This window comes from Palaemon carinicauda, chromosome 27 (genome assembly GCF_036898095.1).
Source record: "Palaemon carinicauda isolate YSFRI2023 chromosome 27, ASM3689809v2, whole genome shotgun sequence".
In the NCBI taxonomy this organism is placed as follows: Eukaryota; Metazoa; Arthropoda; class Malacostraca; order Decapoda; family Palaemonidae; genus Palaemon; species Palaemon carinicauda.
Window position 1 is genome coordinate 45,887,310 of NC_090751.1, and position 14,471 is coordinate 45,901,780.

The window sequence follows — 14,471 nt, forward strand, 5'->3', positions numbered from 1 at the left end:
TCTTTCACATTTAAGCTATAAAGACTTGAAAAAAAAAAAAATAGGTAGAATAGTGTGTCTGGGTGTACCCTCAAGCTAGAGACCTCTACCCTAAGACAGTGGAAGACCATAGTACAGAGGCTATGACACTACCTGAGACTAGAGAACAATGGTATAATTTTGGAGTCTCCTACTCCTAAAAGAGCTACCTACCATAGCTGAAGACTCTCTTCTACCCTTACCAAGAGGAAAGTAGCCTCTGAACAATTACAGGGCAGTAGTTAACGCCTTGAGTGAAGAAGTATTTTCAGTAATAGTCATGCTGGAAGCCTATTGCAAACTTCATCTGGAATTCTAGGAAGAACTTCTCCTTCGGGAGGGTTTGGTTAGGAGGATCCGTTGGCCAGGTGAGGGTAAGAATTGCTCCTACCTTCATCATTCTTGTAGTGACATAGGAGGAACACCGTGGACCTTAGGAAGATGTTCTCCCATTTCCAGAGGGAATGTTGAATCTTTTCATTCAATTAGTACCTTTAAGGTTGGTTGAATGGTTCTGATCGGGATATGATGGTCTTCTAAGATTAGATGCAAGTAAATGGTCTCAGCCTAGACCCAATTCTAATTCTATAAGCCAGACAAAGATGAAACCTATCACCTTATGGCCTTATTGGTAACTTCTCTGCCTGGTGATCGCCAGACAGAGGTTCGAGTCCCGATCAAACTCGTTTAGTTCCTTTAGTATCTGCAACCTCGTGAGCTAAGGATGGGGTGTTTGGGAGAGCCTATAGCTCTACCTGCTGAGTCATCAGCAGCCATTACCTGGCACTCCTTGGTCCTAGCTTGGGTGGAGAGCAGGCTTGGGCACTGATCATATGATATTCAGTATCTAGGGCATTGTCTTCTTGCTAGGGCAATGTCAATGTCCCATCACTGTCTTTTGCCTCTGCCATTTGTGGGTGGCCTTTGAACCTTTAAAACAATTTGGGCTGGCCTCAGGTATTTTCAGGTAGATCCTAAGAATTAAACTCTCTACAATGGGGTCATAGAAAATGTCTCTCTCTAGTCAGAAGATTCTTCAGCAGATCACAGACTTCCTCCCCTGCCTCTGTCAGAGAAGCAACTTAGTAGAGTTTGGATCCCTCCTCCTCAGGTCAACAATCCATGCTCGAAGGGAGTTTTGAGCGGTATTTCCTACCTTGGCACTTGGGTCCTTTGGAGGGATGGTCCTTAACCTCGGGGCATCGTAGGGTCTTTCCCTTAAGACTGTCTCTTTGCTGTGCTTCGGCAAGAAAGTTGGGAAAGAAAAGGCTCCTCGGTACTATGGGGATTTCTCCTCGGGAGCTTTTTGCAGTCTTGCCTTTCCTGGGATTTATTCTTGGGTTGGTTGTTCTTGTCTTTAGGGCACCGGAGAATGTGCCTACTGCTAATTTGAGGAGGGCATCATATGGATCTTTTCATCAAGATTGTCTCTCTTCTCTGCATCAACAAGAGAGTAGGAGAGAGTTTCAGGCTTTTCATAATGTCAAACTTTTTAGGGATATAGGTTTTGCTGCCTTTTTTATCTCACAAGCTGTGTAACGAAGACCCAGTACCAGTTGGTCTGGAACACCAGTTTGGGACTATCTCGATCTTATCTCCTTGTAAGTTGACACAAATTTGCCTGGTGTCATGTCACAGCACTGCAGTTCTACTTGAGGAATCGACACCTCGCGTATGAAAAGGAACCGTCTTGTTACTTCCATCTGACTTAATGCATTTTGCTTGCAGATGGGACTTTGGTCAATAAATACCTCTGCCTTCTCAAGTCAGTATTAATAATCCTAGCCCTGACAGTAGCTTCCAGTTTACTGTTGATGTACTTGGAGCTGAAGGTACCTTTGCCTCTGTACCTTATGCACGTTGGCCATAGACTCTTGGATCTTGAGGTGGCTACTCATTAGTTGTTTAGCACTCCCATGTCCCTCACAGGACTTAGTATGTATCATGTCTAAGTTAACACGTTCAACATAAGTTGTAGATATCTAACCTGTTTAAGTTAACACGTTCAGCATAAGTTGTGAGGAGAGGTACAATGACTGGCTCTTCTACCTATTTCTTGTTCCTCTCTTGATGGGATCAGCAGCTGCAACTGTTACCCACTGGTCAGATGTCTGATGCTGGTGAGTTATATGATGGAATATCTTTCTTGCAGAGTACATCTGCTAATAAGTAACTCCTCCATCCTCCTGGAAAGGTGGAGTATGAGTTAGTTTGATTACTCTAGATATGCCTGGTTTGACACTGGCGATGGTTCTAGTACTGTACTAGCTTCCTTTTATGTCTTTAATCGTCAAGGCTGTAACAGCTTCTACATCCATATGAATGGCTTTTGAAGGCGTTGGTTCTAGGAGTCTTCTTCCACCAATGAGTGTTTCTTCCTATTTTGAAGGATGAAAGGTTTGTATTATTATTATTATTATTAATTGCTAAGCTAGAACCCTAGTTAGAAAAGCAGAATGCTATAAGCCCAGGGGACCCAACAGGGAAAATAGCTCAGTGAGGAAAGGAAAGAAGGAAAAAATAAATATTTTAAGAATAACATTAAAATAAATATCTCCTATATAAACTATAAAAACTTTAACAAAACAAGAGGAAGAGAAATTAGATAGAATAGTGTGCCCGAGTGTACCCTCAAGCAAGAGAACTCTAACCCAAGATAATGGAAGACCATGGTACAGAAGCTATGACACTACCCAAGACTAGAGAACAATGGTTTGATTTTGGATTGTCCTTCTCCTAGAAGAGTTGCTTACCATAGCTAATGAGTTTCTTCTACCCTTAAGAAGAGGAGAGTAGCCACTGAACAATTACAGTGCAGTAGTTAGCTCCTATGGTGAAGAAGAATTGTTTGGTAATCTCAAAATGTTGTCAGGTGTATGAGGACAGAGGAGAATCTTTAAAGAATAGGCCAGACTATTCGGTATATGTGTAGGCAAAGGGAATGTGAACCGTAACCAGAGAGAAGGATCCAATGTAGTACTGTCTGGCCAGTCAAAAGACCCCATAACTCTCTAGCGGTAGTATCCTATACGAATAGGAACAAATAATATGTTTTGAATTAATTATATTTTTCCTTTTTACAAACCTGACTCTATATTAAATTTTCCACCTCAACCATCCCTCTCAGTTCTGGGCCTAAGGACAAAAGTAGCTATTCTGTGACAGTAGTTGGGTAGTGCTCCCCCACCATTGCACCACCTGTCTTTAACAAACTGCTGTGTTAACTATTCAATGCCCATTCCAGCAACACTGAAGACATGTCTCTATTTTAATAGACTCAGGTTTGTATAGCTAAGAAAAAAAATTGTTTTTCAAATTTGTTATATTTCATCTTGTATTATTATTATTATTATTGTTATTATTCTTATTACAACAACCTAGGCTACAACCCTAGTTGGAAAAGCAGGAGGCTGTAAGCCCAAGGGATTTGACTAATTTCCAAAAATGATGAATAGTATTTTTCATAATTAATTGAAGAGAATTTTTCAAAAAATGAATAATTCTTTAGAGTTCTGTGAGAGCTAAGAATTCTATCTCAGTGGTCTGGTTACTGTGTGAAGCATCTTCACGGGATAGTAAAGGCCTATCAATTGCTTCTTTTCTTTAATTAAAGATTTTTTGCCCATTATCCAATACAGTACATTGCTTCAGTTTGACGTATGTTGATAAGTTAGAACCTAGTGAATTTAAAGGTGATTACTGTACTTCCTTAAGTGATTTAATACATATTTCACTGCAATTCTATCCACAGCACAAGTAATTAAACGTTATGATAAGTTGGAGGCATGGAACTATGAGGGTTTTCTCATTAATGTAGTAGTGATAAAACAGATATATGTAAAGTATATAACCACAATGTTTAAGATGATAAAAATATGATGCAAGATAGTAATATACATTCATATAGAACTATGAGGTTATTCTCATCAATGTAGTTGTGATAAATCAGATATATGCAAAATATATATCCATAACATTTAAGGTGATAAAAATATGATGCTAGATAGTAATACACATAAATGTTAATATAATATTTAATACGCTATACTGTATAACACACTGCAAGACAATGGTTAAAATGTATTTTTAGGCACTCTGGCTAAAGTAAAACAAAGGAATTTTCATTAGGATGTTGTCCAGTATTTCACAGTTGTAGAAAGTCCCCTAATTTTGTTCATAAGATTACAACTTACACACTGGATGAGATCACTACTGTAAGACCAGAGGGTCCTGTTGCTACGCTCGTATAAGGCTTGCCTGGTATGATTTGTTCCTAAATGAGAACTACAAAAAGGAACAGTTTTAAAATGTAGAAAGTGAGTGCAACGAGGCCCTGGAGAATGATTGAAAAGTAAAAGTGTGCTTCAAAGACCACCTATAATATCATCTACAGCACTCTGCAAGGCACACTGTAGGCAGGACCACCCAATGACATATACGACAAGTACCTCATGAAGCTTTTATAAGATAATTGGACTTTTATTCATCATCATCATCATCATCTCCTACGCCTAATGACGCAAAGGGACTTTTATTCAGAAGAATAAAATCGCCGGATGTCTTCATCATTTAATAAGAAAAATTAAGCAGTGAAAAGATGAAATTTTTTTTTTTATCAAAGTTTGAAATAAGGAAAAATTAAGTTGGAGAGTAAATTTCCTTCTTTTCTATTTTGTTACGATTACCCCACCTTATGTGGAACACGGGCTTAGGCAAAATTTCCTTCATTTGTGCCATCTCGCTACTTAGGTTTGTACTGTGGTAGTTCAATTTGATCTTCTAAGTTCTTGATCTGACTTGCCAATACTCACAAAAAGGGTATTGAATTTTTTTAGCAATAAAGTATAACTATATTTCATTGTGAATGTGCTAAATGCTAAATCTGGTTTATTGACAGAATACCAAAACCGTAAAAAAAAAAAAATACTTAAAATGTAATGATGTTATCGGAAAATATTTTGATGGTGTGCATTATTGACTTAAATGCATAAAAAAACTCAAAGGAAATTGTACTTTAATATCAGCTTGTCAAAAATTTCTTTTTAGGATTCTAAAAAAAAAAAAGAAAAGGCTATCAATAAATTAATGAAATGGGTCCGTTCTAGAATAAACTCATTTTACGTGTCTTGTCATGGCACAGCTACATTTTACAACATTTTGGCAGCAAATAAATTAACCCTTTTACCCCCAGGCTATTTGGAACTTTCCAACCCTTAACCCCCAGGGATTTTTTTTTAAGCACATTTTGCTATATATATATATTTTAAATTGCTCTAACAGCTTTAATTTTTGTCAGAGAGAGGTCAGTTGGTCTCATTCTTTTGGAAAATGCCTGAAGTTTCTCAAAAGTTTATCAAAAATATGCAAAAAAAATGTAAATAGCAGTTTTTTGCAAGGACGTATCAGTACGTCCATGGGGGTAAAGGGATGAGTTTTGTGAAACATACCAGTACGTCCTTTGGGGGTAAAAGGGTTAAAAGATTCAGCAATGAATGGACTTATGTCAGATAATGTAGCATTTTCTGCATATAAAGCTGCATTTTTGTAATCTATGGTAATGTGTAAAATTAATCGGTAATATAGTAACCTGAAGTACTAAATATATTGTTTCATTTGGGTGAATGAAGGAATAGAATGTACAATTTCCATGACTTAAACCAGTTAGTTAATATTGAATGAGACTTCAACAGTGTATTTGAACAAGATATATACACCAACCCATCAGGTATAATTTATAAAAGATCTTAATGATATCAACAAATTAAGACAGTAAATCTTTATAGGAAAGCCAGGGATATTCGCGCCAGGTGTTAGAATTCTGGATACTTTAAGGTAAATTTCTCTGGGATATATCACTGTAGTTAAATATAACCTTGGAAGCTACATTAAAGGAACTTCCATCAGGATGACATGGCTACCTCACCTAAAAATAGATGTTTCTTTTCGCTCAAAATCCGTTTACAGAGGAATTTAAATATTTACTAAAGGCGTCATGGTAATTTTCATTTATCTTATACAGAAGGTCCTCAACTCACAAACGTAATTGGTTCCGAAAAGCTGTTTTTAAGTCAAATTTTGTTCAGGTTTGTCCTAAGGTAGGCCTAACCTGAATCCCATGCCTATGATTTCCAACTTGAAAAACCAGCATATATTCATGTTTCACATGAAAGAGATATCAGGTTATCAAAAATCGCTCGCTTGCGACAACAACGTCATAACTCAAAAAAATGTATTTTTGAGTTATCCATATAGACATATTCATCTTCAAATGCTGATTTTTCTGGCCAAAGTGTCATAATTGTAGCTATAAAATTGATCGCTAGAGGCGCTAAATGTCCTAACGACATAACATAATATGAGTGTGTTTTAATTGATTAAATTGGCTCTCCTGAAAAATAGCTATTTTTGAGTTATGACGGACGACGTCGCAAACGAGCGAAATGTCGATTTGCTTACTTTATTAAATGATATATTGTTTTTTTTACAGTATTTCTTTATCTCATCTTTGTTATTTTCAGTTGGATTTGTGTTTGTATCTCTGAATGATTGTTGAGGAACTTCTGTTCTAATGTGTCCCTTTTTTTTTCATTCAAGGTTCAGAGATACTACTACGGCATCACAAGAGGCTTCTTACAAGAATTTACTAGAACCTGTCCATGGTGTGCGCAATTGAGGCCAACTACAATAATTTCCACTAAACAGTTTCATAATAGCAAAGATGATGTGATGGTAAGGAATGATTAATCTTTTTGAAGCCCTTGTACCTTTTAGAGCAAACTCCATCTTGGATAGTAATCACATGGTGTACCGTCGTATTCTTAGTGGTTTTCCAGTTGTTTTATTTCATTATGCTGTTCACAGTTGCTATTCTAACCAGGTGGTAGCTAACCTTATTGTTATCCTTGATGTCTTCTTGTGATATTCTATATCTCTATAGCTTTTTATGCTATATTTTACTGTCTCAAATGTGACATGATAAGCATACTCTTAACATTGCCATTGTAATAACTTTTCATATAGATAACAAAAGCGATCATATCTTTTAGTTTAAATATAAGATAAAATATTCTATTTTATATAGTTAAAAAAACAATCATTTTTCAATATTAATCTTACCCGATAATCATGTAGCTGTCAACTCCGTTGCCCGACAGAATTCTACGGAAGGGATACGCCAGCGATCGCTATACAAGAGGGGGGTGTACTCACAAGCGCCACCTGTGGCCAGGTACTGCAGTACTTCTTGTTGACACCACCTCAATTTTTCCTCTGTCGTGCCTCCGGCTAGACCTACATGGATACGCTGTTGATTCTGGAGTTATTGGTCACGATTTGGTGATGTATTTGCTCTAGAGTTTAGCCTTCGCTATTCAGGAAGCTTTATCATTAGCTTAGCAAGTTTTTTGGAATTAATTTGATTTAATTTTGGTGACGAAGAGAGTATGAACTCTCTTTCACTTTTAAATGGCCGACCCTTCCCTTAGACGGAAGTGTTGGTGTCGAAGAGAGTATAGACTCTCTTTCTTAATTTTGCTTAACAAAAGTTATAGATTTATTTTATATCTCTCCGCCTTTTATAGGCCTCTCCGATTAACTTCCTTTTATTATAAACTTATTAAAATTAATTTTTATGTTTGTTTATATGCGACCTTTCCTAATAGTAGGCGGTCTTTTCTTGGAACCGAAGTTAATTAACATTGAGCCCGTCATTTCGTTTTTACCTGTTAACATTTTATGCTATTTTAATGTTTTTGAAAGATTTTCTTTGATAGTCTCGTACTGTTTTCAAAGTTGAACTAACGTTTTGTTTTGTCTCTGCAGTTGTTGACGTTCAGAACGTTCAACTTGCGCTCTATCGTTACGATAGAGAGAGAGTATTCACGGTTTCACGTTGCAGTAAGAGTAAACCGATTCTAGCGTTTTGTTCATTCTTTCTTAGCTTAAATGGTTTTAATTCTAATAAAGGATCTTTTTATTTGGGAAATCTTTCACTTTTTTTCCTTTAACAATAATATGTTTTAACGATATATATGATTGGGCTCTTCTCTCAGGTTCTAAGTCAAGAGAGAGAGAGAGAGAGAGATAGAGACGAAGGGAGAGAGAGCTGGATAAACGTTTCGTTCAAGCGAGTAACGTTGTTATCGTTTTTGCTCTTCTCCCTAGTCTCTTTAGGGGAAGAAGGTAAACGTTTCTAGAGTTTTATTCTTGTTCTCAAGCTTTATGCGGTGAGAGATTTTAAACGTAGTTTATTTGATCTAGTGTTTAGTCTCTTTCCAGCCACTGAATTATTTATCTTTCATTAGATTTTTCTGTTACATTGTAATTCTGTTTTCGCAATTGCTAACTTTTAAGGAAGGATAGAATTGCGTGTTTCAGGTGCAAACCACTTAAAGTTTCGAGTTCAGTGAAATAAGTGCAAACAGAAAATCAAAAGTGATAAGTGATTAGCGCAAAGTGTGTCAGTGTTGTGCGTGAGGGTACTTCTGTGCGTGCCAGTCGTCCTCCCAGTCCGGGACCTCTTGCAAGCTCCCAAGCCCAGGGGAGAAGCAATGTCGAAGGGCAAAAGGGTTCGGCAGGCCTTGATCGGCGCACAGAAGTATCCTCGGTGGTTGCGGGCGTGTCTTACAGAGACCGTCACTCCCACCCGCAGACGATTGAGCCCTTATTTTGCTCGTCTGCAGAAGAAATTTCGGGGAGAAAACGCTGGACTCAGGTCTCAAGACCTCTTAAACGTAAAGTCCAGACCTCTAGAGTTCAACAACCCGGATGCAGTCATTGAGTTAGCTCTGACTCTCCGCAGTCATCAGGTGACTGCACACCTCCTAAGAGAGGTAAGGCGATGCCGCAACAGACCTCATCTTCTGTTAAGGCTTTGCCTCAACAGACCTTATCGTCTGTTGATCCCAAGATGACTTTGCTGCAGTCCATGCAGTCGCAGCTTGCGGTCTTAATGCGTGAGTTTCAGGCTGAGAAGGTTACACCTCCTCCTGCGAGCGCTCCGCCTCACCGCAGTCCAGTCTGCCAGGCGTACGAAGTTGAGGTTCCTCAAGCTACCCTACCGCGTTCGGAGTTGCCAGTTACCAGCGTTGTGCAGCAACCTCAACCTTCCTTAAGGCAACCTCAACAATGGGAGCAGGAGTCTTATGCCTTACTTCCTCCTCTTCCTCTTGCGGATAGACCATCGAGGCAACAACCTCTTGAGGTACGACAACCTCTTCCATCCATGAGGCAGCCACCTCAGCTCTCGCTGCAGCGACCTCAACTCTCCTCAAGGCGAGAGCCTCAACTCTTGAGGCTAGCACCTCAGGAACCTCAACTCGCGAGACAGGAACTGCGTTCTGCGCAGCCACTACCTCAACTCTCGCAGCTCACACCTCAGGAACCTCAACTCGCTCCTCAGGAACCTGCTACTGCACATCCACCTCAACCCTTGAGGCAAGCGCAACTCTTGAGGCAGGAACCTCATGCTATGAGTCAGCCACCTCAACGCATGCATCTGCCACTTTCTCCTCAACTTGAGCCTCTTCCCATTCAACTTTGAAATAACAAATGACAATAATAACACCTCATTACTTTCATAACTTGCATTTGTAATCATATACATGTATGCCTACACAAACATTATGATAATGGAGGTTATTCGTATTACTTAAATAAAAAAATATATATGTATTCCTTGCAATATATTTTTAACAAATCGCAAATTATGGCAAAATATCTTCAAAACAAAATGAATCATGAGTTATGAATGTTATGTAAATATTATGTTGATATTAAAACCCCATGCAAGCATGCATGAAGTAATGCAGTGTTGCCAACAGGGCGAGTTTCCCTTTCCTGAGGTGAGGTAGATTATAGTACGTATTTTTAGTGCAGCTTAATTCTACGATTATCATGCCGGCTATCAAATTCATCAACAAAACAGTCTAAATCAATTCCCTCGACACGTGCACTTTCAATGGACAGTAATGCGATATTACTCAATCTAGCACTGGTCATGGAATTTCTGAGAAATGTTACACGCCATGCAACATGCTCTGCTTACCTTACAGCATGCTCTACATACAGCATGCTCTGCATACAGCATGCTCTGCATACAGCATGCTCTGCATACCTTACCGCATGCTCCTCTGTCACACATCTTTGGTTGTTGCCAACTCACTAGACTGTCAAGCAGTTTCATAACGTTGCCTTCTAGTCTGCTGCTTTTGCACCAGTGAAACCCTCACTGAGAGAACTTAGCTTTTCTCGGATATGGTCCCTGTAGATGGGAAAGTGCTTTTCTCCCTCCTTCTGATATTCCCTTGAGGACTCTGTCATTTGGAGAGGAGGCTTTAGCTGCGTAGCCTCCTATGGACTTTTATTTAAGCATAACATGCTTCCAGGGAAGGTAATGGTTCCACTTTCAGTCGCTTACCCCGTCTGTTACCACACCTGCTCCCATAGACCTTGAGCTGTGTTGCAAGACATGCAGTCCAAGCTTAGTCCTTGTTAGAGGATTTTTTGTTTACGGAGTCAGTGTGTCACTGGGAAGACGTTCAACAACCAGCAGAAGTGACTTGTTGTGACGCAGTGCGGCAACCTCAGCAACCCGATAAGGAGTTGTCTGTACGACCCAGACAGTCTAGACAGCTTCGGGTTGTCACTGTACTTCCTCGCTTCCCCATGGTTGACAGTTCACAGACTGTGCAGCAGTACCATGATCTTGTGTCCGGCTCCGTCAGACGACTGGCTTTTAAGAGCTCCCACAAGTCGTCGCTGTCTGGAGATTCTCAGATGGACTATGGATCTGACCAAGGAACTGGGCCTCCTGGTCAATTTTGAGGAGTCTCAGCTCGTCCCATCCCAGACCATTGTCTACCTGGGTATGGATCTTCAGAGTCGAGCTTTTTGGGCTTTTCCGTCGGCCCCAAGGATCTTCCAAGCCCTAGAATGCATCCAGAGCATGCTGAGAAGGAACCGATGCTCAGTCAGGTAGTGGATGAGTCTAACAGGGACACTTTCATCGCTGGCCCTGTTCATCGTGTTAGGGAGACTCCACCTCCCCCCCCTTCAGTATCATCTAGCTGCTCACTGGATAAAGGACATGACGCTAGAGACGGTCTCAGTTCCTGTTTCCGAAGAGAGGAGGTCTTCTCTCGCGTGATGTAAGAACAGCTTTCTTCTCAAGGAAGTCTACCTTTGGCTGTTCAGAAACCCGACCGCCGTCTCCTCTCGGACGCATCAGACACGGGCTGGGGTGCGACTTTGGACGGACAGGAATGCTCGGGAACATGGAATCAGGAACAAAGGACACTTCACATCAATTGCAAGGAGTTGTTGGCGGTTCTTCTGGCCTTGATAAACTTCAAGTCCCTCCAGCTTAACAAGGTGGTGGAGTTGGACTCTGACAACACCACAGCCCTGGCTTACATCTTCAAGCAGGGAGGGACTCTTTCGTGGAAGTTGTTCTAGATCGCAAGGGACCCCCTCATCTGGTCAAGAGATCGAAAGCTCACGCTGGTAACGAGGTTCATTCAGGGCGGTATGAATGTCATGGCAGATCGCCTCAGCCGGAAGGGTCAGGTCATCCCCACAGAGTGGACCCTTCACAAGAATGTTTGCAGCAGACTTTGGGCCCTGTGGGGTCAGCCAACCATAGATCTGTTCGCTACCTCGATAACCTAGAGACTCCTGTTGTATTGTTCTCCGATTCCAGACCCAGCAGCAGTTCACGTGGATGCTTTTCTGCTGGATTGGTTCCATCTCGACCTGTATGCATTCCCGCCGTTCAAGATTGTCAACAGGGTACTTCAGAAGTTCTCCTCTCGCAAAGGGACACGGCTGACGTTGGTTGGCTCCGCTCTGGCCCGCGAGAGAATGGTTCATAGAGGTACTGCAATGGCTGGTCGACATTCCCAGGACTCTTCCTCTAGGAGTGAACCTTCTACGTCAACCTCACGTAAAGAAGGTACACCCAAACCTCCACGCTCTTCGTCTGACTGCCTTCAGACTTTCGAAAGACTCTCAAGAGCTAGGGGCTTTTCGAAGGAGGCAGCCAGAGCGATTGCCAGAGCAAGGAGAACATCCATGGGCTCTCGTGGCATGGTTGGTTTCGACCTGGCCTTTCATTAGAAGGGGCTAGCGTTCGATCCCAAGTATAAGGTAGAAATTTATCTCTCAGAATCTATCAGTCTCAAGGGGAAGTCTTCCGTAGCTGGTACAAGACCAATGCAGTTTCCTCAACCAGTACCACTGTAACCCAGATTGCTGACTTCCTGTTACATCTAAGGAAAGTAAGATCCCTTTCAGCTCCTACGATCAAGGGTTACAGAAGTATGTTGGCAGCGGTTTTCCGCCACAGAGGCTTGGATCTTTCCACCAACAAAGATCTACAGGACCTCCCTAGGTCTTTTGAGACCTCAAAGGAACGTCGGTTGTCCACTCCAGGCTGGAATCTAGACGTGGTCCTAAGGTTCCTTATGTCATCAAGATTTGAACCTCTCCAATCAGCCTCTTTTTAGGACCTCACATTAAAAACTCTTTTCCTCGTGTGCTTGACAACAGCTAAAAGAGTAAGTGAGATCCACGCCTTCAGCAGGATCATTGTTTTCACATCTGAAACGGCTACATGTTCCTTGCAGCTCGGTTTTTGCTAAACGAGCTTCCTTCACGTCCTTGGCCTAAGTCGTTCGAGATCCCAAGCCTGTCCAACTTGGTGGGGATTGAACTGGAGAGAGTACTTTGCCCAGTTAGAGCTCTTAGGTACTATCTAAAAAGGTCTTAACCTTTACGAGGACAATCAGAAGCCTTATGGTGTGCTATCAAGAAACCTTCTTTTCCAAGGTCTAAGAACTCAGTTTCTTACTATTCAGGCTTCTGATTAGGGAAGCACATTCTCATCTGAAGGAAGAAGACCTTGCTTTGCTGAAGGTAAGGACACATGAAGTGGGAGCTGTGGCTACTTCAGTGGCCTTCAAACAGAACCGTTCTCTGCAGAGGGTTATGGATGCAACCTATTGGAGAAGCAAGTCAGTGTTCGCATCATTCTATCTCAAAAATGTCCAGTCTCTTTACGAGTACTGCTACACCCTGGGACCATTCGTAGCAACGAATGCAGTAGTAGGCGAGGGCTCAGCCACTACATTCCCATAATCCCATAACCTTTTAACCTTTCTCTTGAATACTTTTTATGGGTTGTATGGTCGGCTAAGAAGCCTTCCACATCCTTGTTGATTTGGCGGGTGGTCAATTCTTTCTTGAGAAGCGCCGAGGTTAAAGGTTGTGATGAGGTCCTTTAGTATGGGTTGCAGCCCTTGATACTTCAGCACCTTAGAGTTGTTCAGCCTCCTAAGAGGAACGCTGCGCTCAGTAAGGAAGACGAACTTATTTAAGGCAGAGTAATGGCTCAAGTCGACTTCCTTACCAGGTACTTATAATTTCATTGTTATTTTGAATAACTGATAATATGAAATACGGGATACTTAGCTTCTTGATTTACATGTACACTGGTTTTCACCCACCTCCCTGGGTGTGAATCAGCTACATGATTATCGGGTAAGATTAATATTGAAAAATGTTATTTTCATTAGTAAAATAAATTTTTGAATATACTTACCCGATAATCATGATTTAATTGACCCACCCTTCCTCCCCATAGAACCAGTGGACCGAGGAAAAATTGAGGTGGTGTCAACAAGAAGTACTGCAGTACCTGGCCACAGGTGGCGCTTGTGAGTACACCCCCCTCTTGTATAGCGATCGCTGGCGTATCCCTTCCGTAGAATTCTGTCGGGCAACGGAGTTGACAGCTACATGATTATCGGGTAAGTATATTCAAAAATTTATTTTACTAATGAAAATAACATATTTTTTAAGTTGTTTGATGGAAATAGAGTCACGATATTAAACAAAAAATAAATTCTTGGGCTTACCTTCTGATTAATAGTTTAGGGGAAAACAATTGTTCTACCTGTGTTTGGTTACAGATTTCAATTATTATCATTACTAATTAGGATATGTGATGAGTAGGGATAAGGATTGGCCAATGAGAAATGTTATGGAAATGGAACCGGGAGGAAATCTGAGGATGTCCTGGAAAATGGGAATAGATGACCATGATAGAGCATAGAAAAGAGGAGTGATGTATGGTGATCATCCTAATTATTATTATTATTACTTGCTAAGCTCCAGCCTAAGTTGGAAAAGCAGGATTCTCTAAGCCCAAGGGCTCCAACAGGGAAAAATAGCACAGTGAAGAAAGGAAATAAATAAATTACAAGAGAAGTAATTAACAATCAAAATAAAATATTTTAAGAACAATAACAAGATTAAAATAAATCTTTTATATATAAACTATAAAAACTAAAAAAAACAAGAGGAAAAGAAATTAGGATAGTGTCATATATAAACTATAAAAACTAAAAAAAGAAGAAGAAGAGAAATAAGATAAAATAGTGAGCCACGGTGTACCA

The 14,471-nt window shown here is 40.6% G+C and overlaps 1 protein-coding gene across 3 annotated transcripts in view; it reads left to right on the plus strand.

Moving 5' to 3' along the window:
• LOC137621179 (uncharacterized) overlaps nt 1-14,471 on the plus strand; it is a 37,315-nt gene that overhangs the window by 21,590 nt on the left and 1,254 nt on the right. For all 3 annotated transcript variants that reach the window (XM_068351596.1, XM_068351594.1, XM_068351595.1), the window contains exon 5: nt 6,613-6,747. In XM_068351596.1, coding sequence (XP_068207697.1) covers nt 6,613-6,747 — 135 coding nt within the window. The remainder of the gene's footprint in view (nt 1-6,612; nt 6,748-14,471) is intronic.